The sequence below is a fragment of the Urtica dioica genome, chromosome 2 (assembly GCF_054948205.1).
Source record: "Urtica dioica subsp. dioica isolate 48M chromosome 2, U.dioica_male_clone48M_v1_H2, whole genome shotgun sequence".
NCBI classification, from domain to species: domain Eukaryota; kingdom Viridiplantae; phylum Streptophyta; class Magnoliopsida; order Rosales; family Urticaceae; genus Urtica; species Urtica dioica.
Window position 1 is genome coordinate 14081985 of NC_142757.1, and position 22016 is coordinate 14104000.

General features: G+C 39.8%; 1 protein-coding gene and 1 long non-coding RNA gene across 2 annotated transcripts; both read left to right on the top strand.

Annotated features, from left to right (window-relative positions):
- The first annotated feature begins 4952 nt into the window (after positions 1-4952).
- On the top strand, positions 4953-6951 carry LOC149404097 (uncharacterized). Its single transcript, XR_016295446.1, has 4 exons — positions 4953-5091; positions 5834-5901; positions 6059-6124; positions 6407-6951. It is a non-coding gene; the product is annotated as an uncharacterized LOC149404097 (long non-coding RNA).
- A 9858-nt stretch (positions 6952-16809) lies between these two features.
- LOC149404098 (uncharacterized) lies at positions 16810-18926 on the top strand. The gene is made up of 2 exons (XM_089607077.1): positions 16810-17065; positions 17567-18926. Exon 2 carries the CDS (start codon positions 17574-17576, stop codon positions 18822-18824), a length of 1251 nt encoding a protein of 416 aa, XP_089463203.1. The 5' UTR covers positions 16810-17065; positions 17567-17573; the 3' UTR covers positions 18825-18926.
- The last annotated feature ends 3090 nt before the right edge of the window (positions 18927-22016 follow it).

The following is a 22016-nucleotide window of genomic DNA, read 5'->3' on the forward strand; positions in this document are numbered from 1 at the left end:
AAAATCTGGATTTCTAAAAAAAACTGGACTTTCGGATCAGCCGCGCACCTCGTAGTAAAATCGCCATAACTGGTGTCTCCGATGTCCTTTTGATCAAAAACCAGTGGCATTGGAAAGAAGACAGATAGACCTTTAATTGGATTCAAGAATCATTAAATTTAGATTTCTGAGCAGAGCGTTATGCCACGTTTTTTGCGGGTTTTACTCCAGCTCGAAGAAAAAGAAATAATTAAAGTTCGGTCTTTTTAGGTGCGAAAAAGAATCGAGTGTAACGGAACGTTTTAGGAAGTTGTTAAAGCTTTTATTTGTGTTTTATTAACATGGTAATAACATGGTATAAAAGAAATAACAACAAGCATAAAACGATTCAATTAAATAAAAGAAACTAGTAAGACAAGAAAACTAGTCACAAAATTTACTCGAAATTTTCTCAAACTTAAAAACACGTTTTTTAATATAAAATTTAAAAACTTTTAGAACTGATTCTAATGTGTTTTAATAACATCCCAAACTCATAGAAAAGCAACATGATTTTTAATTTAAAGGCAAAAGCAATAAATTAAAAAAAAATCTAAGAAAACAATTCTAACTTGTCACAAAATTAGTAAACTTACGAAAACGATTTTCAAGCTCATAATTTTAAATACATGTACATGCATATCTTTGACCATAGCTCTGATACCATTTGTTTGAATTGATCTAGGGTTTAAGAAAAAATTTAACGCTTCGGGACCATAGCTCAGCCTTAGCATCATGAAGACGCTTTTTATAGCAAAAAAACGCCTCGGTTCAGTTGGGTTTACAGCTGAAATTAACCAATCTCTCCATTAGTTCGACCGTAACAGGTTCCATAAAAAATTCCTCAAAGTATAACAGGTCGGCTATATATAATAAAAAAAGTAAATAAATACATATATAATGACGCTTACCCCAGTGATGGTCGAAGCCATCATTCGGTACCAGTCCGATTCAGTGAGCTCAGGCACCTTCGGAAGGGCCATATCGGACCAGGTAAGTTGGCGTAAAAAGCCCGCTGAGGAGTAGATGTCATCGCACAGCATATGATCTTGTGCGTAATGGAAGTTGACGACATGCTTCTTCTTGCGAGAAGTGGCCGGGGCGGTCTCAGCTCGCCCGCTACTCCTCGACATCGATTGGGCCCTACTGCCCTTGACAACAGCTTTGCCCTTGTCGGCCTGAGCCACCTCGGCCAAGGGGGCTCCAAGGGCGGGCTTCTCTCCGTCCCTGCCGGCGAGGTCAAGTGCTTGATATTTCTTCTTCTTTCTTTCCTTATCTCCCCTTCTCCAGAAGCTCCACCCTGAACGACCTGATTCGTCGGCATCTTCCTCTTCTTGGGCGCCACCACGACATCGGCCCTTTCTGGGGCACGGCCTTCTTCGGTCCCGGGGGCTTCGGTTTCCTGGACGCCCGTTGGATCGACCTCGGTCATCTTAGGTACCTCGTTAGAAGGCACCAGGACGACCGGGATCTCGGACGTCAAATGAACCCCGGTCACTTCGACCTTGGGATCGTTGACGGGAACCGACGGGGTTGAGGTCGAAGTCGAGGCAGCACCCCCCTTCTTACTTTTCCCCGCCTCGCGAGCACTGACCGGGATATTCATATTGTCCCCTACGTCTAAAAATAAATAAATAAATAAATAAAGTAGAATAAAAACTTAAGCAAAATAGCACATACGCAACTGACCGCAAAAAAAAGACGAAATCGAGTTTGTCAATTAACCTTCATCAAAGTCTTCTGAAAGAGTTGGTGGGCAGGGCCAAAGCTTGGCCGAGATGAACCTGTAAGAAGTAAAGTTTGACAACTCTACTTCGCCCTCCTGCAATAATGAGAGCTTCTCGGCGAACTCTGCTTCTTGTGAAGGCGCCTTAATCTTCTCTGAAAAACAGGATAGATAAATGTTAGTTTATCTCGTTTACCTATAATAAATAAAAGAATAAAATAAAATAAATTTTCGTGCATGCTCGGCGAGCTCGCCAACTTCGAGGAGAAAGAGCGAGCTCGATCCTCAAGGGAATGCTCGTTTACGGCAAAGTAAAAGTATCGCCTACACCAAAATTTGTCTTTCGAAGGCAGGCCCGAGATCACTCCCTTGCCTGCAGCCCTCGATAGATAGAAACACTTCGGATCGTGTTTCGAATTCGCTTTAACGACACAAAGACGGACTAAATCCATCAGTGTGATTTCGACCTTTTCGTCATGGGCCACCACTATCAGACCCATCACCATCCTGACAAAGTTCGGACAAATCTGGGGCAAGGTTAACCCTAAAGTCATAATGAAGTCAAACAGGAGAGGATGAATAGGAAACCTCAGGCCGCACTTCTCTAACCAAATTTCGTATATGCAACAGAAACCCTCCACAACGGTGTCGGCAGTGGCTCCAGGAGGGGGGAGAAGAATCTTAATTTCTGGGGGAATTCGGTATTTTTCACGAATTCCCCTGAGGTCAGCCGAGGTCACGGCAGAAGGAAGAAGGATGTCTTCGTTTCCTAAGGGTTGAGACCCTGAAGGGTGAAGTCCTGAGCTCGACATCTAATTCTAAAGTTTTCTAAGGACGAAGTGTTTAAATATATGAACTCGTTTGAGTTAGCTAGTCGAGCTGAGAGTTAAAAGTAGCCGAAGTCTAAGCAGATTTAAAGAACTTAGAAAGAGAACTCAAGCTCGAAATAAAGAGAAAAGTTCAAAAGAGAGAATTACCTTTTAACCGCGGATGAGCATAATATAAATGAGAAGAAACGACTCTTCGGCGTGGTTATTTATACATTTCATTATTAACCACAATCCCGAAAAAATCTAATGATTACGGAAAATAAACCGAATCAAATCGAAGATATTTCCTTGATATTTGCAAAGATATCAACAGATTTTCCGACTCTTCGACTTCGGCCTACGAATTGCAGATATGATATGCCACGTGTGAATATGACGTGTTTTCGCATGGTGCCACGTGACCCTAAATATTTGATTTCCCCCCTTGTTAGTTCGAGGCAGTTCGAATTCTCCGTGGAAAATATTTTAAATATATATATATATATATATATATATATATATATATATATATATATATATAATCAAGATATTTTTAAAATATTTGGGGGCTAATTGTGGGGGATGAAAAGCAAATCTTTTTATAAATATTTCAAGTGGGCTTCGGGCCAGCGAAAGCCCATCATCTATTTTGTAGGACGGCCCACGGAATCAATCTTGGGCTCAATTCGATCTCGCCAGATCGGCCCAAGTCCAATCACGTTTTCCAGTTCGACCGCGTCCTCCTAGTCAGAAGAGTCGGTTAGTCAAAGAAAAGACCACGCCGTAAAGACCGGATCTGAGACGACTTCCATCTCACCTATAAATAGAAGAGGAGATGAAAAGTTTTCGCACATGCAAGCTTACAATCCCAGCTCTCAACCAACCATATTTTATATTCGTGTATTTACAATCTTGAGCTCGTCATATTGATTTCGTCACTTCGTCCTACTTTGTAATTCTGTGGCAACAGTAATAAAGTTTATTGTCGTTTTCCTTTCGTTAAAACTTTCATTTCTATATTGTTTCTTATACGACGTCTTCTGAAACCCGTATAAAATAAATATCAAATATTAGCATATACTATTATTTGTGATTGTTCAACGATCCAAATCGACATCAACAGTACCGAGATATCTACGATTCACCGTGCATTTACCATGCACTTTATGGAGACGTTTTCTAATCGAGCATTAATGGACAATGGTTGTAACCGTGCTTGACCTCTCCTATAAAAGGAGGACGATGTCTCTCATTCGAAGGTCATCCAGAGAAAGTCTTTCATAGCTTCCTCTCTCCCTCTCTCTCTCTCCTAACGTATTTGCTTTGTTTGTTTTTATTCGTAATCCGATGGTAGTTTCTGGTACTAAGGTTCTAGTTCGCCAAAATCAAGCCGAGTATTGTTAAGTCTATCTTCTTGTCGTAGTATCCTATGAGGCTTTTGCTCAACTAATCCAGCACCTGTGAAGGATGATAAAAAGCTTCAAGGAAATCGTCCAACGGGCCTCGATGCTTTCTTTTCCGTTCACTCATTCTTGTGTTCAAATCGGTCAAAGTTTTTCCGTTTTGTGATTTATTTTATTATTCTTTGAAAGAAGAAGAAGAAGATGATGAAGAAATCACCTAAACGAACTCCGGCGACTAAGAAACTCTCTCTCTCTCTCTCTCTCTCCCTCAAGAGTGCAGAGCGTTCTTTTTTTTCCCCTTTATTTATGTGTCGCACGGTTGAATAGTCCTTATCTCCGATTCTTTTCCACCTCATTCTATACTTTACTAAAACAGAGTGAAAGTTGAATTACTATATCATCCTTCACAAATTTAATAAAAATCCTTCTACCCGTAGGATATAATTGGGATATTTGTCCCCAAAAGCTTTGAATTTAACCGACTATTGTCTTCCACTTGGTACAGGTGTACATTATGTATTCAGCCATGCCCGTTAGTGCATGTAGTAATAACTATATATATATATATATATATATATATATAACAATATAAATGGTTTACTTGGTCTATGGAATCTTTTTTAGACAGACAAAAAGAATTTATTTTTGTCTTTGGAAACTTTATGACTATTGAGTTATTACTGCATGTAAATTAAAGTGTGTATACATATCACTGATTTGATTTGGATAGTTATGACATGCAATTATATTGTTGTACACCAATATATATAGAAAATCGTAAAAATAATATTTGTGCACTTTGATGTTAGCGGTAAGAGAGATATCTCCATACATATCCACTAAAAAATTATGATATTAACGCAATTCATGGGTCAAGTTTAATTTAGGTGTTGACACCACACACCTACACGTATAATTGTTTAGTGACACATGGTTTTAAAGGATAGCTACGGTTTCGAAGATATTTTATTACGTCCTCATATTTGTGAGACTATTTAAACGGTTTAATGTCATAGACAAATCCCCAAAACAAAATTCATCTACTCTCAAAAAAGTATACATATCGCCTGAGACTATTTCCCCTTTGCCACTGAGATCCATTATCAACTTCAATAGATTTGACTCTAATTCTAAGGTAAACTGCTCCTCTCATTATATAAATGTATTAATAGATAATCATAGTATTTATTACAAGTTTGTAAATATACTTTGAGCAACTAAAAAGTATATATATATATATATATAGCGGGCTTAAAAAGAAGTATATATATCGTATTAACGAATATTGATTTTTTTATATTCAATCACATACGAATCTCAAATAAAGTTTTTTTTCATATGAACATTCTCCATTTAAGTTTCAATTAAGGTTTCTTCGTCCAGTAATAATATTTTCTACCCACCCATAAAAGATGATACTATTAGTTAAACTATTTAAGAAATATTTAAATGATATCTTCTGTTTTACGTCAGAACTAAATGATATCTGTTTCTCCCACACAATAACTATAAAATATGTAATTGTACCGCTTCTGCAACATAATACAATTTTAAACAACTGAATAGTGTCTCTCTTATGTTACTTATATTAAATGAACGTCTCTCTGTCTTTTCTATGCCTTCTTATGGTTATTTTGTAATTTAACACAGAAGTTTATAATGGCGTAGATTCAGTGAATAAAGTATATAGTTACTACTACTTAGATATCACATAGATATTGTTATTTACTTTACGTGTTCTCCACCAATTTTTGTTTTATTACTTTATACAATTAATAAGCAGATAAAAATAGTATTAAATAGGCTATATCAATACATGTATATCAGCTGAAAATAATAATTCGTGTATTAACATATTCTTTTTGTTTTCATTGCAGGGACTAAAAAAAACCACGATCAGCTCTTTATTCGTGCTGCTATTAATCTTTTACTACATTTATAACAAGTAAGTTTTCCGGTTTATTTTTTGCATGTGCTTTAGTATAAAAATTATCCGTTTTAACTACATATAATTTTCTTAGATTATATATATGTGTATCAGCTCACAAATTTGGTTCGTTTACCTAATATATACGTTTGGTTTTGATTGGCTTTGATTGCAGGGTCTGGAAAAACGTCATCGGTTCTTTATCTCTACTGCTATTAATCTTTTATTGTATTAATAACGAGTAAGCTCCCCCCTTTATAATTTGCTTTTGCAAATGGTGTTACTAAAAAAACCTGTTTTTGCTACAAATAATATTCTTAAATTATATTAATAAATTAATACGTATAATATATAGGCTGATAAAAAAATGAATTATAGTTGTATTTTTTTAAGCCCACATTTAAATTATGATTGCAAAATTTAGCCTACTTACATATCTAAAATGATGGTTTCTGTATTTAGTTATGGATATGTGTTAGAAAATAAATGAGGATAATTTTTTTGTGGTATAATATTTTTTCAGGTACATTCTACATTTAGTTTGACTGTTGCTCTTTCAGTGCTGTTTGCTTAAACACGATCACCTATTCTACATGTAAGTCGTTTTAATAACCACACCAACTTACAATACTTTTACTACAGTCTATAGGTAATGTTTTCTCTTTTCCAATATTGTAATTAATAAATAATTGTGCATGCTTACAGTAGTAAATATAATTGTTCGCCTGAGTTATATCCTGAGTCATGACTGTGACCTAGATATTAAGCTAATATAATCTTTCAGTGTTGTTTGCATAAACAGATCACCTATTCTACATGCAAGTCGTTTCACTTATTAAATAGATCAACTTACAATACTTTTACTCCAGTCTAGATAGGTAGTGTTTTCTCTTTTTCAATGATGTAATTAATAAATAATTGTGCATGCTTACAGTAGTAAATATAAGTGTTCGCGTGAGTCAGATCTCAATTCATAACTGTTACCTAAATATTAAGCTACTATAATATTATACTGTAATTAATAATTTTTGTGCATGCTTAGAGTAGTAAATATAATTATTCACCCTACTCGGATCTCGAGTCATAACTAACACGTAGATATTAAGCTAGTATAATATTCTGACCAACACATATTGAAAATTAGATTATTTAATTTATTGGCTGGAAAATAAATTATTTAATTTATTGGTTGGACGTTTATTTTCAACTTACACGTATACGTATCTCTTATCTTAAAAAAATAGTAAACAAAAAAAAAACATGTAAGAGTAGTAAGAATAAATATTACATATGCACTATGTGTCAATTGTTTAATTTAAAATATTATTATTTATTTGTTTATATGATTGCATTCACTCTTGGTTATCTTTTTTTAACCACTCTTTTTTTTTTTTGAGGGAAAACACCAGCTTTATTAAATCCTCTAGAGGAGGGCAGCGGACTCCGCCGAAATAATGTTTGAAATACAATCAGGAGGATAATGAATCCAAGTAGCAGGGTTATAAGCCTTCAAACTAAATTGCGCGAGAGTATGAGCCACAGAATTGCCCTCTCTCTTAATAAAACTAAAGCTAGAATTGGTTTGATTCGCCAAATCCCTGAGGTCGTCAGCGAGGAATCCGGATTCGTCTGCAACTGGCGTCCTTGTCATGAGCATGGTGATGGCCTCCTTGGAGTCAGATTCCATTTCACATGGAGTATAGCCCCAGCTCGTCGCGAGAGAGAGCCCTTCTCGGAGCGCTTCCAGCTCCGCCTCCAGAGGCGATATCGCCTTGGGTCTGGACCTGCTGAAGCCTGCAACAAATTGACCCTGGGCATCTCGAATACATCCGCCCAGCCCCATCTGAGACCCGCTGGTAGGGTACGCCGCGTCTACGTTCATCTTCCACTTGTGCTTCGTCGGAGGTGTCCACGAAACCCGGCTCTCGGCATGAGGGGCCTGCCTTTGTTGGATACTACATCGCCTCGTCTCCATCTGCAAAGTTTCAGCTCGAGAAAAAATATGACGGAAATCGCTGCGGGACTCATGGAAGTGCTTATTTCTCTGATTCCAAATATCCCACAAGAAGATTCCAAGAGTAGAAAATTCATGCTTAGACATAGTCGTCGCAGCTCCCACGAGGATGTCTCTAAGTTTCCAGCTCTGACTTGCTTCTTTAATGGTTTCAAAAGGCGAGTTGGCCCATGCCTCCTCCACCAACGGACAAAAGACGAGGGCATGAGCGGAAGACTCGTACGTACAGCCACATTGAAGGCAGACCGGGGCCACCGGGATAGATCGATTCGCTAAATTACCTCGAGTCGGGATATAATCCTTGCAAGCTCTCCATAAGAACGTCCTTATTTTGGGAGGAGTGTCCATGTCCCAAATAATCTTCCACAGTTTGTCTTGTCTTCTATGAGAGGTGCCGGAGGTCTCCCCAGCCTTCCTAGCTTCCCTTGCGACATAATAACCACTCCGAACCGTGTAGACACCCTTCTTTCCAAAGTGCCATGCTATAGAATTCTTCTTCTTGCCACTCGGCCAAGCTATGGCCAGAATCTTCTCGGCTTCAAAGGGTAGGAAGACCTGCCGGATCAGCCTGGAATTCCAACCTCCGGAGTCCTTGACTAGTTCGTCGACGGTCGCCGATGGATGAAGTCGTGTCGGGGATTGCACCATGAAGCTCGAAGGAGAAGGAATCCACCTGTCACCGTACACCTTGATATTCTGGCCGTCACCCACTCGCCACCGCCATCCCTTTTTCATTAACTCGATGCCCCAAAGCAAGCTCCGCCATACATATGAGCAGCCGGACTTCACTTTCCCCTCCATAATCGACGAGTGAGGATAGTACTTACCGGCCATGACTCTCGCTGCTAAGGTATTAGGTGCTCTCGCTAATCTCCAAACCTGCTTAGCCAATAGCGCATGGTTAAAATCTTGTAGGCTTCTAAAGCCGAGACCCCCTTCACTTTTAGGCTTGCAAAGACGGTCCCAACTCTGCCAATGAAATCTTTTCCTCCCACCATCTTCGCCCCACCAAAAATCTGCGCAAGCCTTCTCGATTTCCTCACACACCCCCGCCGGGATTTTGAACGAACTCATCGCGTAGGTAGGGATAGACTGAATAACCGACTTAATGAGAGTCTCTTTCCCACCCATCGATAGCATTTTCTGGCTCCACCCGCTGATCCTCTTAACTGCCCGAGACCGGAGATAACCGAACTGGACAATTTTTGAACGCATCGAGAAAGTAGGCAGACCAAGATACACGTCGAACCCATCCATAAGTCTAGCTCCCAGGATGTCCTTGATTGCTCTTATTTTGCTCGGCTGTGTGTTGGGAGAAAACGAGATCGCCGACTTCTCGAAATTGACTAGTTGACCCGAAGCTCTTGAGTAATCATCGATACAACAGCGAAGAGCTTGACATTCGGCAGCGTCGGCCTTAAAGAATACGAGGCTATCATCTGCGAAGAAAAGGTGAGACACCGCCGGGCTCCGTTTCGAGATCTGTATCCCATGGATGTGCTCTAGCTGAACTTGCTGGTGAATTAAGGAAGAGAATCCTTGGGCACATAAAAGAAACAAGTATGGAGACAAAGGGTCACCTTGACGAAGTCCTCGAGACGCGGAAAAAGACTTGGAGACGAAGCCATTAACAAGAACGGAAAAGTTGGTTGTTGAGATGCAATCCATGATACGAGCAATACACACCGGACCGAACCCCACAACTTCCATGATTCTTCGCACATAAGACCATTCAATCCTGTCATAAGCTTTACTCATGTCCAACTTCAAAGCTGCGTAGCCCGTCCGACCCCGTGTGCGGCACCGAAGCCAATGATTACATTCGAAGCCCACCATAACATTATCGCCAATATTCCTGCCGGCTATGAATGCGCTCTGGTTATCGTCAATGACACTTCCAAGGGCCTCTTTTAGTCGATTCGCAATAGCCTTCGCCACAATTTTATAAAGGGTATTGCAGAGAGAGATTGGCCGGAATTCGGAGAGTGTCGAGGCCTTGTCCACTTTTGGGATGAGGGATATGAGAGTACTATTCCAGCTCGCAACACTGCCACCGCCGTTTAAAACCTCAAGGCAGCTGGCACTCTTTTTTTAACCACTCTTGGTTATTGAACTAACCACATTGACATGTTCTTTTGGTTGGTGTTTATAAGTCATGGGTAGAAAACGTATAAATACTTTTTCATGTGATCCTAATCAAAGAAAAAACAAACAATGTAGATCTAATATTATGTTCACAAATACTAAATATTCAAATACTGAAATTTTAAACACTTCTTCTAGGCCATCAACTTCATCCCATTATATTCTAACTAGAATATCACAAAATAATTGTAATATGAAAACAACACCACAAGAAGTAGCACCAGTATCACTAGAAGATTCATATTTAGATTTGGGCGATTGTAAATATTGTTGTCAATATTGTGGTGCTTATTTTTGGTTGAATGAAAGTAAAAATGGTAGTGAGCCATTAAAATATAATTTATGTTGCCAAAAAGGTAAAGTTGCCAAAAAGGTAAAGTTAAATTACCTTTACTGAAAGACAGTCCTCCTATACTAAATCATTTGTTAGACTATTATGACGGACCAGAAAGTGTATACTACAAAAAAAATATTCGCACATTAAATTCAATGTTAGCTTTTACATCTTTTGGAGCAAATATAGATTCAAACATAAACAGCTCTCATGGTCCGTATATTTTTAAAATATGTGGCTAAGTACATCATTTACTGGGATCTTTATTACCTACTGACGATAAGCCTCCGAGATTTGCACAACTATATATATATGACACGGAGAATGAAATCCAAAACAGAATGTCAACGCTTAAATTTGATGACCCTTCTAGAGTAATTACGGAATCAATTATTCAGAAATTACTTCATATGTTAGATGAAACAAATATATTAGTTAAAATTTTCAGAACTATAAGAGACCGATATAATGAAACGAACATTCCATGTATAAGACTTCGACTTTTAGGTCGTCAAAATTCTGATTCTAATCAATATGATTTACCAACATCAAATGACATTGGTGGGTTGATTGTTGGTGACATTGGAGATTGTGAAAAAGGAAAAGATATTATTGTAGAAACAAAATCAAATAATCTACAAAGAATTACAAAATCACATCCTTCATATATGGCACTGCAATACCCATTACTCTTTCCATATGGAGAAGATGGATATAGACCAGATTTAAATTGGAATACTGATCATTCGTGTTGTCAATGGTGCCCACAAGAAGAGTAGTACTGTCTATTTGTGTACATTTGATGTCATATAGTCTTACAAAGACTCTTGCTTGTAATTGCCTATCTGTTCATTAATAAAGTTGAAACGTTCATTCATTCTTTCTTTGTTTGAAGCTTTATGATAAAACCTTAGTCTTTTAGTCCATAAACAAACTTAACAACTTACGTAGATTTGCATGAACAAACTCTTCGTAGTTTGCTTAAAACGATATATTCGCAATCTTAGGGTCAAAGCACTATTGACCTCAGTATGATTGTTAGAAGAATCTATGATGTCTGGTTATGAGGCATTGAGAGTTGGGGACTCTATAGTTCTTCTAGGTATCTTCCGAAGGTACTGAATTGACCAGTGCACTTCTAGAGACAATATAAGAACAAACCATTTAACCTCTTATGTCTCGATGTCACTATGTATGAATTGCATCATGCTTACCTTAATCCTGAAATGAGACATGCCATTTCACACCTTAGTATTCTCATTTGAGAAAGTCAAAGTTCGGACTCACTATGTGATTCCGAACAAGGCCTATTGGTGAAGTACTAAGTTGTGAGTCTGTCATGAGTAACTTTGTGAAGTTCTCATAGATATGGAATTCATGTACAAGATTGCTGAAATGCAATGTATGTCACCTCATGCTTTGTTCCTTGGAGTGTGAATAAATGAACTGGCCAGTGTCCAAATTGAGTCCTGACTCTTTTGGATGAAACAATGTGACTTGTTAGCTCCTCGTCAATACATTGTTTCTAACTTATTCACAAGCGACAAAGGAGTTGAGGAAATAACAGCTAGAAGGGTAAAATGGTAATTTAGTAAATCCCGACTAGCTGATGACATTCATGAAGGGTAAACATAGATAATATTCAGTGGATCCGCTCATCATAATTAGGTCGAATTCTTGAGTAGAAAACAAATTCATTTGAACCGAGAGATTTTCAGTGTCAGCTCTTTAGTGGAGTCAGTTGGCATTAAGCTAAACTTGGAAAAGGTTTGTGAACTTTTGAGTCCAAGTGTTTAACTCAAGCTTTGTTCATTTGGGTCCATGAGGTCACTGTCACGAATCACATCGATAGGAATAGTTAAACTGGAAGCTAAGTCAAAACAAGAACGAAAATAGTCAAAAGGGTATTTTTTGTCTTTTGAGACATATGATGAAATGAATGTCAATAAATTTTTTGACAAGTTCATTTGATGACTTAATGTCACTCGGCCTTAACTTGATTATTGGGCCTTGTGAATTAATTTCATTTCGTAAGAATTTTATTGAAAATTCTTAATGGGCTTTTCTCATGTTGTCATGAACAAATGAAGAAGCTTCTAGAAGCTCCTTCTAGATGAGAGATGGGCGCCCAAAATACCCAAGAGAAAGAGAATATTTTGTGCATAAATGTATCAAGATACTTGCCAAAAGAAAAAGAGGAAACAAATTTCCTCTATGAGGAAACAAGGAGAATCGGCCAAGGCACCAAGAAGGGAAACAAAAGAGGAAACTAATCCCTTGTGGATTGTATGAGATGGGCGCCTATATTGATAGGTATGGGTAATAAAAGATTGCTCATAAAGGCTTGGAAAATAAGAGGAAACTACTTCTTTCCAAGGCCAACCCCTCTCCTATAAATAGGACCCTCATTCCCTTCATTTCATTCATTCAACATAAGTTAGAGATTGAGAGACTCTCTCTCTAGACATTGTTGGCCGAACTCCTCTCTCTCTCTCTCTCTAGTTTATTTTCGATTTTTTCTTGTCTTGGCACCTAGGTCCTCACTTGACCTAGTGTTTAGCTCTGCGACTTCGAGACTCGTTCTTAAGTCGTAGCGTTTAAAAGTGCCCACTCACTGATTCCTTCTTTTCGAGTGATTTAGTGATAGAAACTTTCGTGGTTGCTCGAGGTGCCGAGGAAAGAAAGAGAGACGTGCTGCGAGGGGAGACGAGCGTTGCAAACTTTCCACAAGCTTCTTCAAAGTTCAAGCTTCAAGAAAGGTTAGTAAACTTCTAGCTCATATTGGTTTTTAATTACATGTACTTGCACTTGTCTAGGTTAGTAAAAACTGTTTTACTTGTAAAAGAAAATTTTTAAAATTCCGCCGCTTATCGAAGCGTTAATTATTTTCTCAAACCCTAGATCGATTCCAACAAATGGTATCAGAGCTATGGTCAAAGATTAGCATGTGCATGTTTTTAAATTATGAGCTTGAAAATCGTTTTCGAAAGTTTACTAATTTTGTGACAAGTTAGAATTGTAATCTTAGATTTTTTTTTTAATTTATTGCTCTTGTCTTTAAATTAAAAAGCATGGTGATTTTCTATGAGTTTGGGATGTTTTTAAAACACATTAGAATCAGTTCTAAAAGTTTTTAATTTTTTATATTGAAAAACGTGTTTTAAAGGTTTGAGAAATTTCGGTAAATTTTGTGACTAGTTACTTTGTCTTTCTAGTTTCTTTTATTTACCGTATTCGTTTTATGCTTGTTGTTTTTTCTTTTATTCTATGTTATTACCCTGCTAATAAAACACAAATAAAAGCTTTAAACAACATCTTAAAACGTTCCGTTACACTTGATTCTTTTTCGCACCTAAATAGGACCAAGCTTTAATTTATTTCTTTTTCTTCGAGCTGGAGTAAACCCGCATTAAAAGTGGCATAACTCTCTGCTCAGAAATCGAAATTTAATGATTCTTGAATCAAATTAAAGCTCTGTCTGTCCTCTGTCCAATTCCACCGGTTTCGGCTCAAAAGGACATCGGAGCCGCCAGATATGGCGATTTTACTCCGAGGTGCGCGGCTGTCTGAAACTCCAGTTTTTTAGAAATCCGGATTTTCAAATCCCACTACCATGAGTTATAGAACTCTAATGAGAAAATTTTCTTGAGCAAAAATGTTTTTCATATGATTATAAACATGATGTGTAAGATTAAAATGTTTTGATTTTTGAAAGTTTAATTGAAATTGAATTTTTACAAAACTAGTTTGAATTTTGAAAAAACGTTTTCACTTTCAAACTTGAAAATATTTTGTCATCCAAATCAAATAAATTTTCAAAATGTTTTCAAAACTATATCTATATCACATATGTTCAAAATCTATATGCACTTGAAAATTTGAGTGGGAGGTCTCCTTGTAGACAAACCGAAAAATAAAAAGATGTGTAATCTCAAACTTTCAAGTGTTCGAGTGAGTTGAAGTTCACACTTCCCTCACGCACTTTCCCGAAATAGAAAATAGGAAAAGATCGAGTATGTACCTTGTGCCTTTATGCACTAATACTGCTCTGAACATGTCGATCTAGGATTCTCTTCTAGTTGTCCGCTCTGTCGCTCTCTAACTAGGAAATTTGTTTCCGAACTTATAAGAGTCGATGAACCATCTCCAAAAACTAAGTGGGAGGGTTATATTCGTTGTTTGTAACCCACGATCCCCAACACTAATGAAAGATGCAATAACGTGGGACTAAGAGCCGCTCTTGCGACCCTCACTTAAATGTGAGTACTCCAAGGCGTTATTGCTTCGATCATTGCTCAATGAGCTACGTCCGAGAGTGATGCAATGATGACAAGGCCTCCCCTTGGGGGATTGTTTTTCAAAGCTGATCTTTTGGACTAAGTGGTTGGTTACACACTTAGGCTCAATCCCTAGTAATCCTCCCTTGAGGCTCTGCGAAAGGATGTGAGTGATCAAACCAATTTAAAAGGTGGCTAGTCAAAATAGATGTATTGACATCTTGGCTTAGCATTAATGATGTGTCATTTACTTATAAATGGAGATTTTTTGCGGCCTTCTCTTGAGGGAGTAAATTATCGTTTGGTTTATAACACCTTTGGATTTTACAAAAGTCTTAATAAAACTTAAATCCTAAACCAAAGACTAATCATAAACTTGTTTCAACTTTTATAGGAAATATGTCTCTCAACCCTCTCTCTACAATTCTTTCCTCGAATAAACTCGAAGGCGACAATTACGTCGACTGGAAACGTAACCTCGACATAGTCCTTACTGTCGACAAGCACAAATGGGTTCTCACCACCCCCTGTCCTCAAACGAATGAAGATTCGACGCAAGAGGAGAAAGACGCCCTGGCGGCCTGGCTTCGATCCGATGAGATTGCGAGGTGCTATATTTTGGCATCGATGAACAATGTGTTGCAACAACAACATCGTGATTATGAAACTGCCACCGATATGCTCTACAATCTCCATGAGATGTTTGGAGGGCAAGGACGTCAAGCTAGGCAACAAGCGGTCCGACAATTCATGAACTGTCGTATGAAGGCTGGAACTCCCGTTAGAGATCATGATGTTGATCATTAGCTATCTAAACGAAATGGAGATTCTTGGATCTGAGATTGATGGGGAGACTAAAATAGATATGATCTTGGAAACTCTCCCCGAAACCTTTGATACCTTCAAGTTGAATTATTCCATGAACAAGCTGGAGTACACTGTTACCGAGCTCATGAAGGAACTTCAAACCGTTGAGGCACTCACTAAGAAAAAGAGGGCTCAAGGAGAAGTACATGCTACTGCCTCCACCTCTGGATCTAAGAAGAGACCTCGCAATGCCGAGAAGAAAAACCAACCTAAGGTTCAAACGAAGAAGAAGGCGCCATAGGCTCCGAAGGTGGACAAGTCTAAAGACAAGTGCCACCACTGCAATGAGCCTGGTCACTGGCGTAGGAACTGTCCCGCCTACCTCAAAACCAAAGCAAAAGGTATTGTACTTGTTACCGAAGCCTGTTTAGTAGCTGATAATGTATCATCGTGGATTATTGACTCCGCTGCTACTAACCATATTTGCTGCTCCTTGACTGGTTTTAGGAAAAGCAAAAGCTTAGAGGATGGCGACTTCTGCTTCAAGTGGGGTGATGAGAGCGTGGTGTCTGCGAAGGCTGTGGGATTCGTGACGCTATCTTTTGAAGATCAAACTTTAAATTTGAATAATGTTTATTATGTTCATTCCTTTGGGAAAAACCTAGTATCTGTTCACTACTACAAATATGAGATTCTACAACGGACTTTCTACAACGCTTAACATAAGCGTTGTAGAAACTAGGGATTCTACAACGCTTAACATAAGCGTTGTAGAATCTGGGTGATTCTACAACGCTTATGGATAAGCGTTGTAGAATCTGGGTGTTTCTACAACGCTTATGGATAAGCGTTGTAGAATCTGGGTGATTCTACAACGCTTTACAAAAGCGTTGTAGAAGAACTTAAATTTCAGATTTCCCACAACGTTAAAACAACCCGTTGTAGAACCTTCGCCGCGGCACCATGTGATTTTCGCCGCGGCGAAAACTTTCTACAACGCAAGTTCAAAGCGTTGTAGAAGGATGGACCTCGCCGCGGCACGATTTAAACCTCGCCGCGGCGACAAATTCTACAACGGTTTTTTTAAAGGGTTGTAGAATAGAGTCGCCGCGGCGATGGTCCTCCCTCGCCGCGGCGAGATTATGTCGCCGCGGCTGGAAATATACTCCGCCGCGGCGAGAAGGATACCGTGGCCTAGCAGTTTTCTATGAAACTGCCTCGCCGCGGCGATGTAGGACTCCCGCCGCGGCGAGATGATCTTACAACGGTTAGAAAATCCGTTGTAGGATCTTCTCGCCGCGGCGAAGACATATTCTCGCCGCGGCGAGGTTTTTAGGTTTTCACTATATAAACCAGTTTTCAGTTTTTTTTCTCATTTTCCTCAAAATACAAACGCGAGACAAACTATTTCGGCCGACTCTGTCTTCATTTTCTCTTCCAAAATCCCTCGCCACGTCCTCGCCGCCCCGATTTCTCGCCGTCGCCTTGTCCTCGCCGCCATTCTCGCTCGCCACATCCTCGCCGCCATTCTCGCTCGCCACGTCCTCGCCGCCCAACTCTCTCGCGCCTCTCTCTCTCTCACCGCCTCTCACTCTCTTTTTAAAGGTATGATTTTCTAAGTTTTTAAGGTGGTTATTGATTTAATTTCGTGTTGTTGAATATGGATTTCGTGTTTTTGAATATGGATTTCATGTTATTTCCCCGAGTTGCATGTTGTGGTTATTGATTTAACAAAATTAGGGTTATTGATTTAAGGTGGTTATTGATTTAACAAAATTAGGGTTTGTTATGTTATTATGAATGAATTTGAGTTAGAATTTGTGTTAGAATGAATTTGAGTTAGAATTTGTGTTAGAATGAATTTGAGACGTTAGAATTTGTGTTAGAATTTGTGTTAGAATGAATTAGAGTTAGAATTTGTGTTAGAATGAATTTGAGTTAGAATTTGTGTTAGAATGGAATTGTTTATGAATTTGATATTGTTATGTTTAAATGAAGTTGGAATTGATATAGAATTTGTGATTGTTGTGACATTGTTAGTATTTAAAATGGTTATGTTGATTGTAGATGTCGAGATTGAATTTTTTATGATTATGTTTTGTGAAGGTGAAAAATGGTTCGAACAAAAAATCCGGCGGGCGCCACGGCTCCGAGCACTTCCAAAGGTCCTAGTAAAAGTAAAAGTAAGCGAGCTCGTCAATCGTCCCCTGAAGCAGATTATAACACGAATATCTTCACCAGCAAGGCCGCGGAGGATCGTTACGACAAAATCTCGTCGCGCAGTGTGATCCCTGAGCGGGGATTCAATGTGAGCTCTAACACCGAGATAGGAGTGTCAATCCGCAACAGTATTCTTGGTCATGAATGGGTGAAGTATTGTGCCGTTCCCGAGTTCGAGACGAACTTAAACTTCGTGTACGAATTCTACGCAAACTTACCGGATCACAATGGAGATGTTGTGACGGTCCGAGGTAAAAAGGTCGATGTGAGCATCGAAGCGATCAACGATTTGCTTGGGACCCCAGATGTGCCTTTCGAGAATGAAGGCTATCGGGAATGGTTGAGAACTTGCAGCCACGAGGAGATGGCGAGGTTGCTGTGCATTCCAGGAGAGGATTGGGTCCTTGAAAAAGGGAAAAGGGTACTCAAGCGTGACCAACTCACCAGGATTGCTAAAGCTTGGATTTACTTTGTTTGCGCTCGCCTCTATCCGATCAAGCACTTCACCACTCTTGACGAGGGCCGTATCCAGGTGTTGTTCTGCATCATAAAAGGTCATTCTATCAACGTCGGTCGATTCATCTACAATTGGATGAAGAGTCTAGACTATACTAATGAACGCCACGGTTTGCCATATCCGTCGATCATTACCGGCCTTTGTACAAATGCGGGGGTAGGACGCTCGAAAAGGGATACGATCAAGGGTCCTATGGGGCCTATTACGAATAACATCATCGATCGCTACAAGATTAGGGAGGAACCACAAGAGGAGGAAGCGGAGGATGAGGAGGAGGAAGGGGAAGAGGGACCACCAGTCAACGAGCCTCGATTGTTCTTACCAGCACCTCCGGTAGTCGACCCCGCCACCATGGACTACATAGCTCAATGCTCCAACTATCTCGTCGGCGGGTTCCAACACACGCAACAGTACATGCACCAACAAGCGGAGTATGGCGCCTCTCACATCAACCAACTGAACGATCTCTACTCTCGGTGGGACATCAACCAAGAGAACCAGGTGTTATTTCCTCCATATCCTCAATACTCCGATTATCAGTACCCACCACCACAGTGGCCACCGCATATGGCACCTCCTCAATATCCGGCGCACTCACCACCACCACCACCACCGAATGACGACTAAACCAACAACACCAACTTTAAATTTTAAATTCAAGACTCGTTTGGTTTGTTTAAGCTTCATTTTAAATTTAAATTAAGACTCGCATGGTTTGTTTATGTTTAAGACTCGTGTTTTAGTTAATGTGTGTTTGAGACTTTATTAATATTTAAAAATTGTGAAATCTGAATGTGTGATGGTTTTTTACTTGAATGATAATTTTTCTGTTGAAAACCAAGTTTAAAATGGGAAAGAAAGTAAAAATGTGTAGGGTGAGGTGATTCTATTCTAATCTCGCCGCGGCGACTTAGACATTTCGCCGCGGCGTATAACTCTCGCCGCGGCGTGTTTTCTACCTCGCCACGGCGAGACATTCTACAACGCTTTCCAAAGCGTTGTAGAAAGTCTTCGCCGCAGCGAAACTTACACGTCGCCGCGGCGAGAAACTTACCGAGAGCATGTGTTTTTGAAAACAGAATCTCGCCGCGGCGGCGTAGTCTTCTCGCTGCGGCGAAAACGTGTCGCCGCGGCGCAAATAAGCCATAGCCGCGGCGAGAAACTTACCGAGAGCCTTCATATTTGGGAACATATCCTCGCCGCGGTGAGTTGATATTCCCGCTGCGGCGTAATGACCTCGCCGCGGCATGGAATATACGTTGCCGCGGCGAGGTTTCTACAACAGTTTAGTTCGGCCAGGCGAGGCGAGCTGATGAGCTCGGCCGGGCGAGGCGAGCTGATGAGCTCGGCCAGGCGAGGCGAGCTGGTGAGCTCGGCCGGGCGAGGCGAGCTGATGAGCTCGGCCAGGCGAGGCGAGCTGGTGAGCTCGGCCAGGCGAGGCGAGTCAAGACATTGTCTCGCCGCGGCGAGGTAATATTCCCGCCGCGGCGGGATACCCTCGCCGCGGCATGTAATATACGTTGCCGCGGCGAGGTTTCTACAACGCTTTTTTAAGCGTTGTAGAAGGGTCCTCGCGGCGGCAGGATTTGTATCTCGCCGCGGCGAGAGTTTGATATTTTTATACCGAGAGTCTGTGTTTTTTAAGAACTTGTCTCGCCGCGGCGTGGTGATATTCCAGCCGCGGCGTAATGACCTCGCCGCGGCATGGAATATACGTTGCCGCGGCGAGGTTTCTACAACGCTTGTTAAAGCGTTGTAGAAGGTCCCTCGCCGCGGCAGGATTTGTATTTCGCCGCGGCGAGATTATCCTGCCACCGCGAGAGATGTACTCAGCCGCGGCGATGTTGGAGAAATGTAAATGACATTGTATAGAGAAATTTTGAATGAAAAATAACGTTGTCCACAGGAGAATAACATAAAATCCAAAATGAAAATACATTATCTAAATGTTCAATATCAAACAAAAATAGGATCTATATCCTTACGAAGTAGATGTGAAACATCGTCATCATTAAAATCATCCACCTCTTGATCAATTGGCGGTAATCCTGATGTGAACGGAGGAATGCTAGACATGTCTTCGTCTTCTTCTTCGTTACCGTTTCTCGCTTTCATATGAACCACTAACGATAACTCAGGATTTGCTGGATCTGAAACATAAAACACTTGACTTGTTTGCGAAGCCAAAATAAATGAATCATTCTCGTAGCCAATCCGTCTAAAGTCGACAATTGTAACTCCTTCATTATCAACTTTAACGTGATTATTGTCTGCCCATTTGCACTTGAATAATGCGACTCGCAACCCGCAATAATCAAGTTCCCAAATATCTTCAATGTATCCGTAATACTTCATAAAAGCATGTTTTGGATTCTTATCGTTTGCCGACGAAACATGTAAAGCTTCAGCAAACAATGTAACACCGCTATTTTGTACGGGATGCTTGTTGTCTCGTTCCCTTGTGTAAAATGTAAAACCATTAACAGACCAAGCAGTGTACCTTGTAACCATTGAGGACGGCCCGCCAGATAGTTTACTCAACGTAGATGAATGTCCTGCCTCTATAAATATGCGTTTTCCAAGCCAGTTCTGAAACAAACGGTTGTGCTCTTCTTGCAACCATTTTTCATTTCTACCCTTCTTTGGATTATTCACTCTCAACTCATTCAAATGAATATCCACAAATGGCTTGACATCGGAAACGTTGTGTAGCACATGGAGACTTGCTTGCTCCCATTCTTTTCGGTTGACGATCGAATAAGTACCTATATATAATGAAACAAATACTTAAAAATAATGTTCATATATAATTTAAATAAACAAATAAAGTGTTAAAAAAATACCTTTAGATAGAGCTTTTGAATCAAAATTGGTATTCTTGGGTAACCCAATTTCGTCTGTTTTAGCTAAATACTCAGAACAAAACTCAACCGACTCTTCTGCTATGTAATTTTCAACTATGCTCCCTTCCGGCCTATTGTAGTTCTTCACGTAGCTTTTCAACACTTTCATATAACGTTCGATTGGATACATCCACCGTAAAAACACGGGCCCTCCTAATTTCAATTCACGTACCAAGTGGACGGTTAAGTGTATCATTATGTCGAAAAACGAAGGTGGAAAGATCTTTTCGAGCAAGCACAGAGTTTTCACCAATTCTGACTGCATTAAATCCAATCGAGTTGGATCGATGACCTTCGAGCAAATCGAGTTAAAGAATACACATATCTTTGATATTGCAAACCTCACATCTTTTGGCACAATTCCTCGTAAAGCAAGAGGCAACATTTGTTGTAGCAGCACATGACAGTCGTGCGTCTTCATTCCAGTAAGTCTCAAATCTTTCAAAGACACGAACCTCTTATAGTTTGACGAATGACCTTCGGAGACTTTAATAGAAGCAAACCAGTTACACAATTTATTTTTCTCCTTTCGATCTAGAGTGTACTTTGTCGGTGGTAATTTTGTTTTTTTCCCACCCCCCTCCTCGGGATGCAAAATGCTTCTTATATTCATCTCTTTGAGATCCAATCGAGATTGTATTCCGTCTTTCGATTTATTTGGATCATCAAGAAGTGTACCAATAAGCGATTCGCAAACATTTTTCTCGATGTGCATAACATCCAGACAATGCCGGACGTATTGTGTCTTCCAATAAGGAAGGTCGTAGAAAATCGATTTCTTCTTCCAAGGATTCTCTTTGAACGATTCTTTAGTACTAGCACTCCGCTTTCTTTTCCCAAGCACTTCATTGACGTTTTTAACCATCTCATAGACATCTTCACCAGACAAAATTCTAGGAGGGGGTCGTTCTTCTGA

Excerpts from the sequence above, each read along its gene's own strand:
- LOC149404098 (XM_089607077.1), top strand. The coding sequence starts at position 17,574 with ATGGTTCGAACAAAAAATCCGGCGGGCGCCACGGCTCCGAGCACTTCC.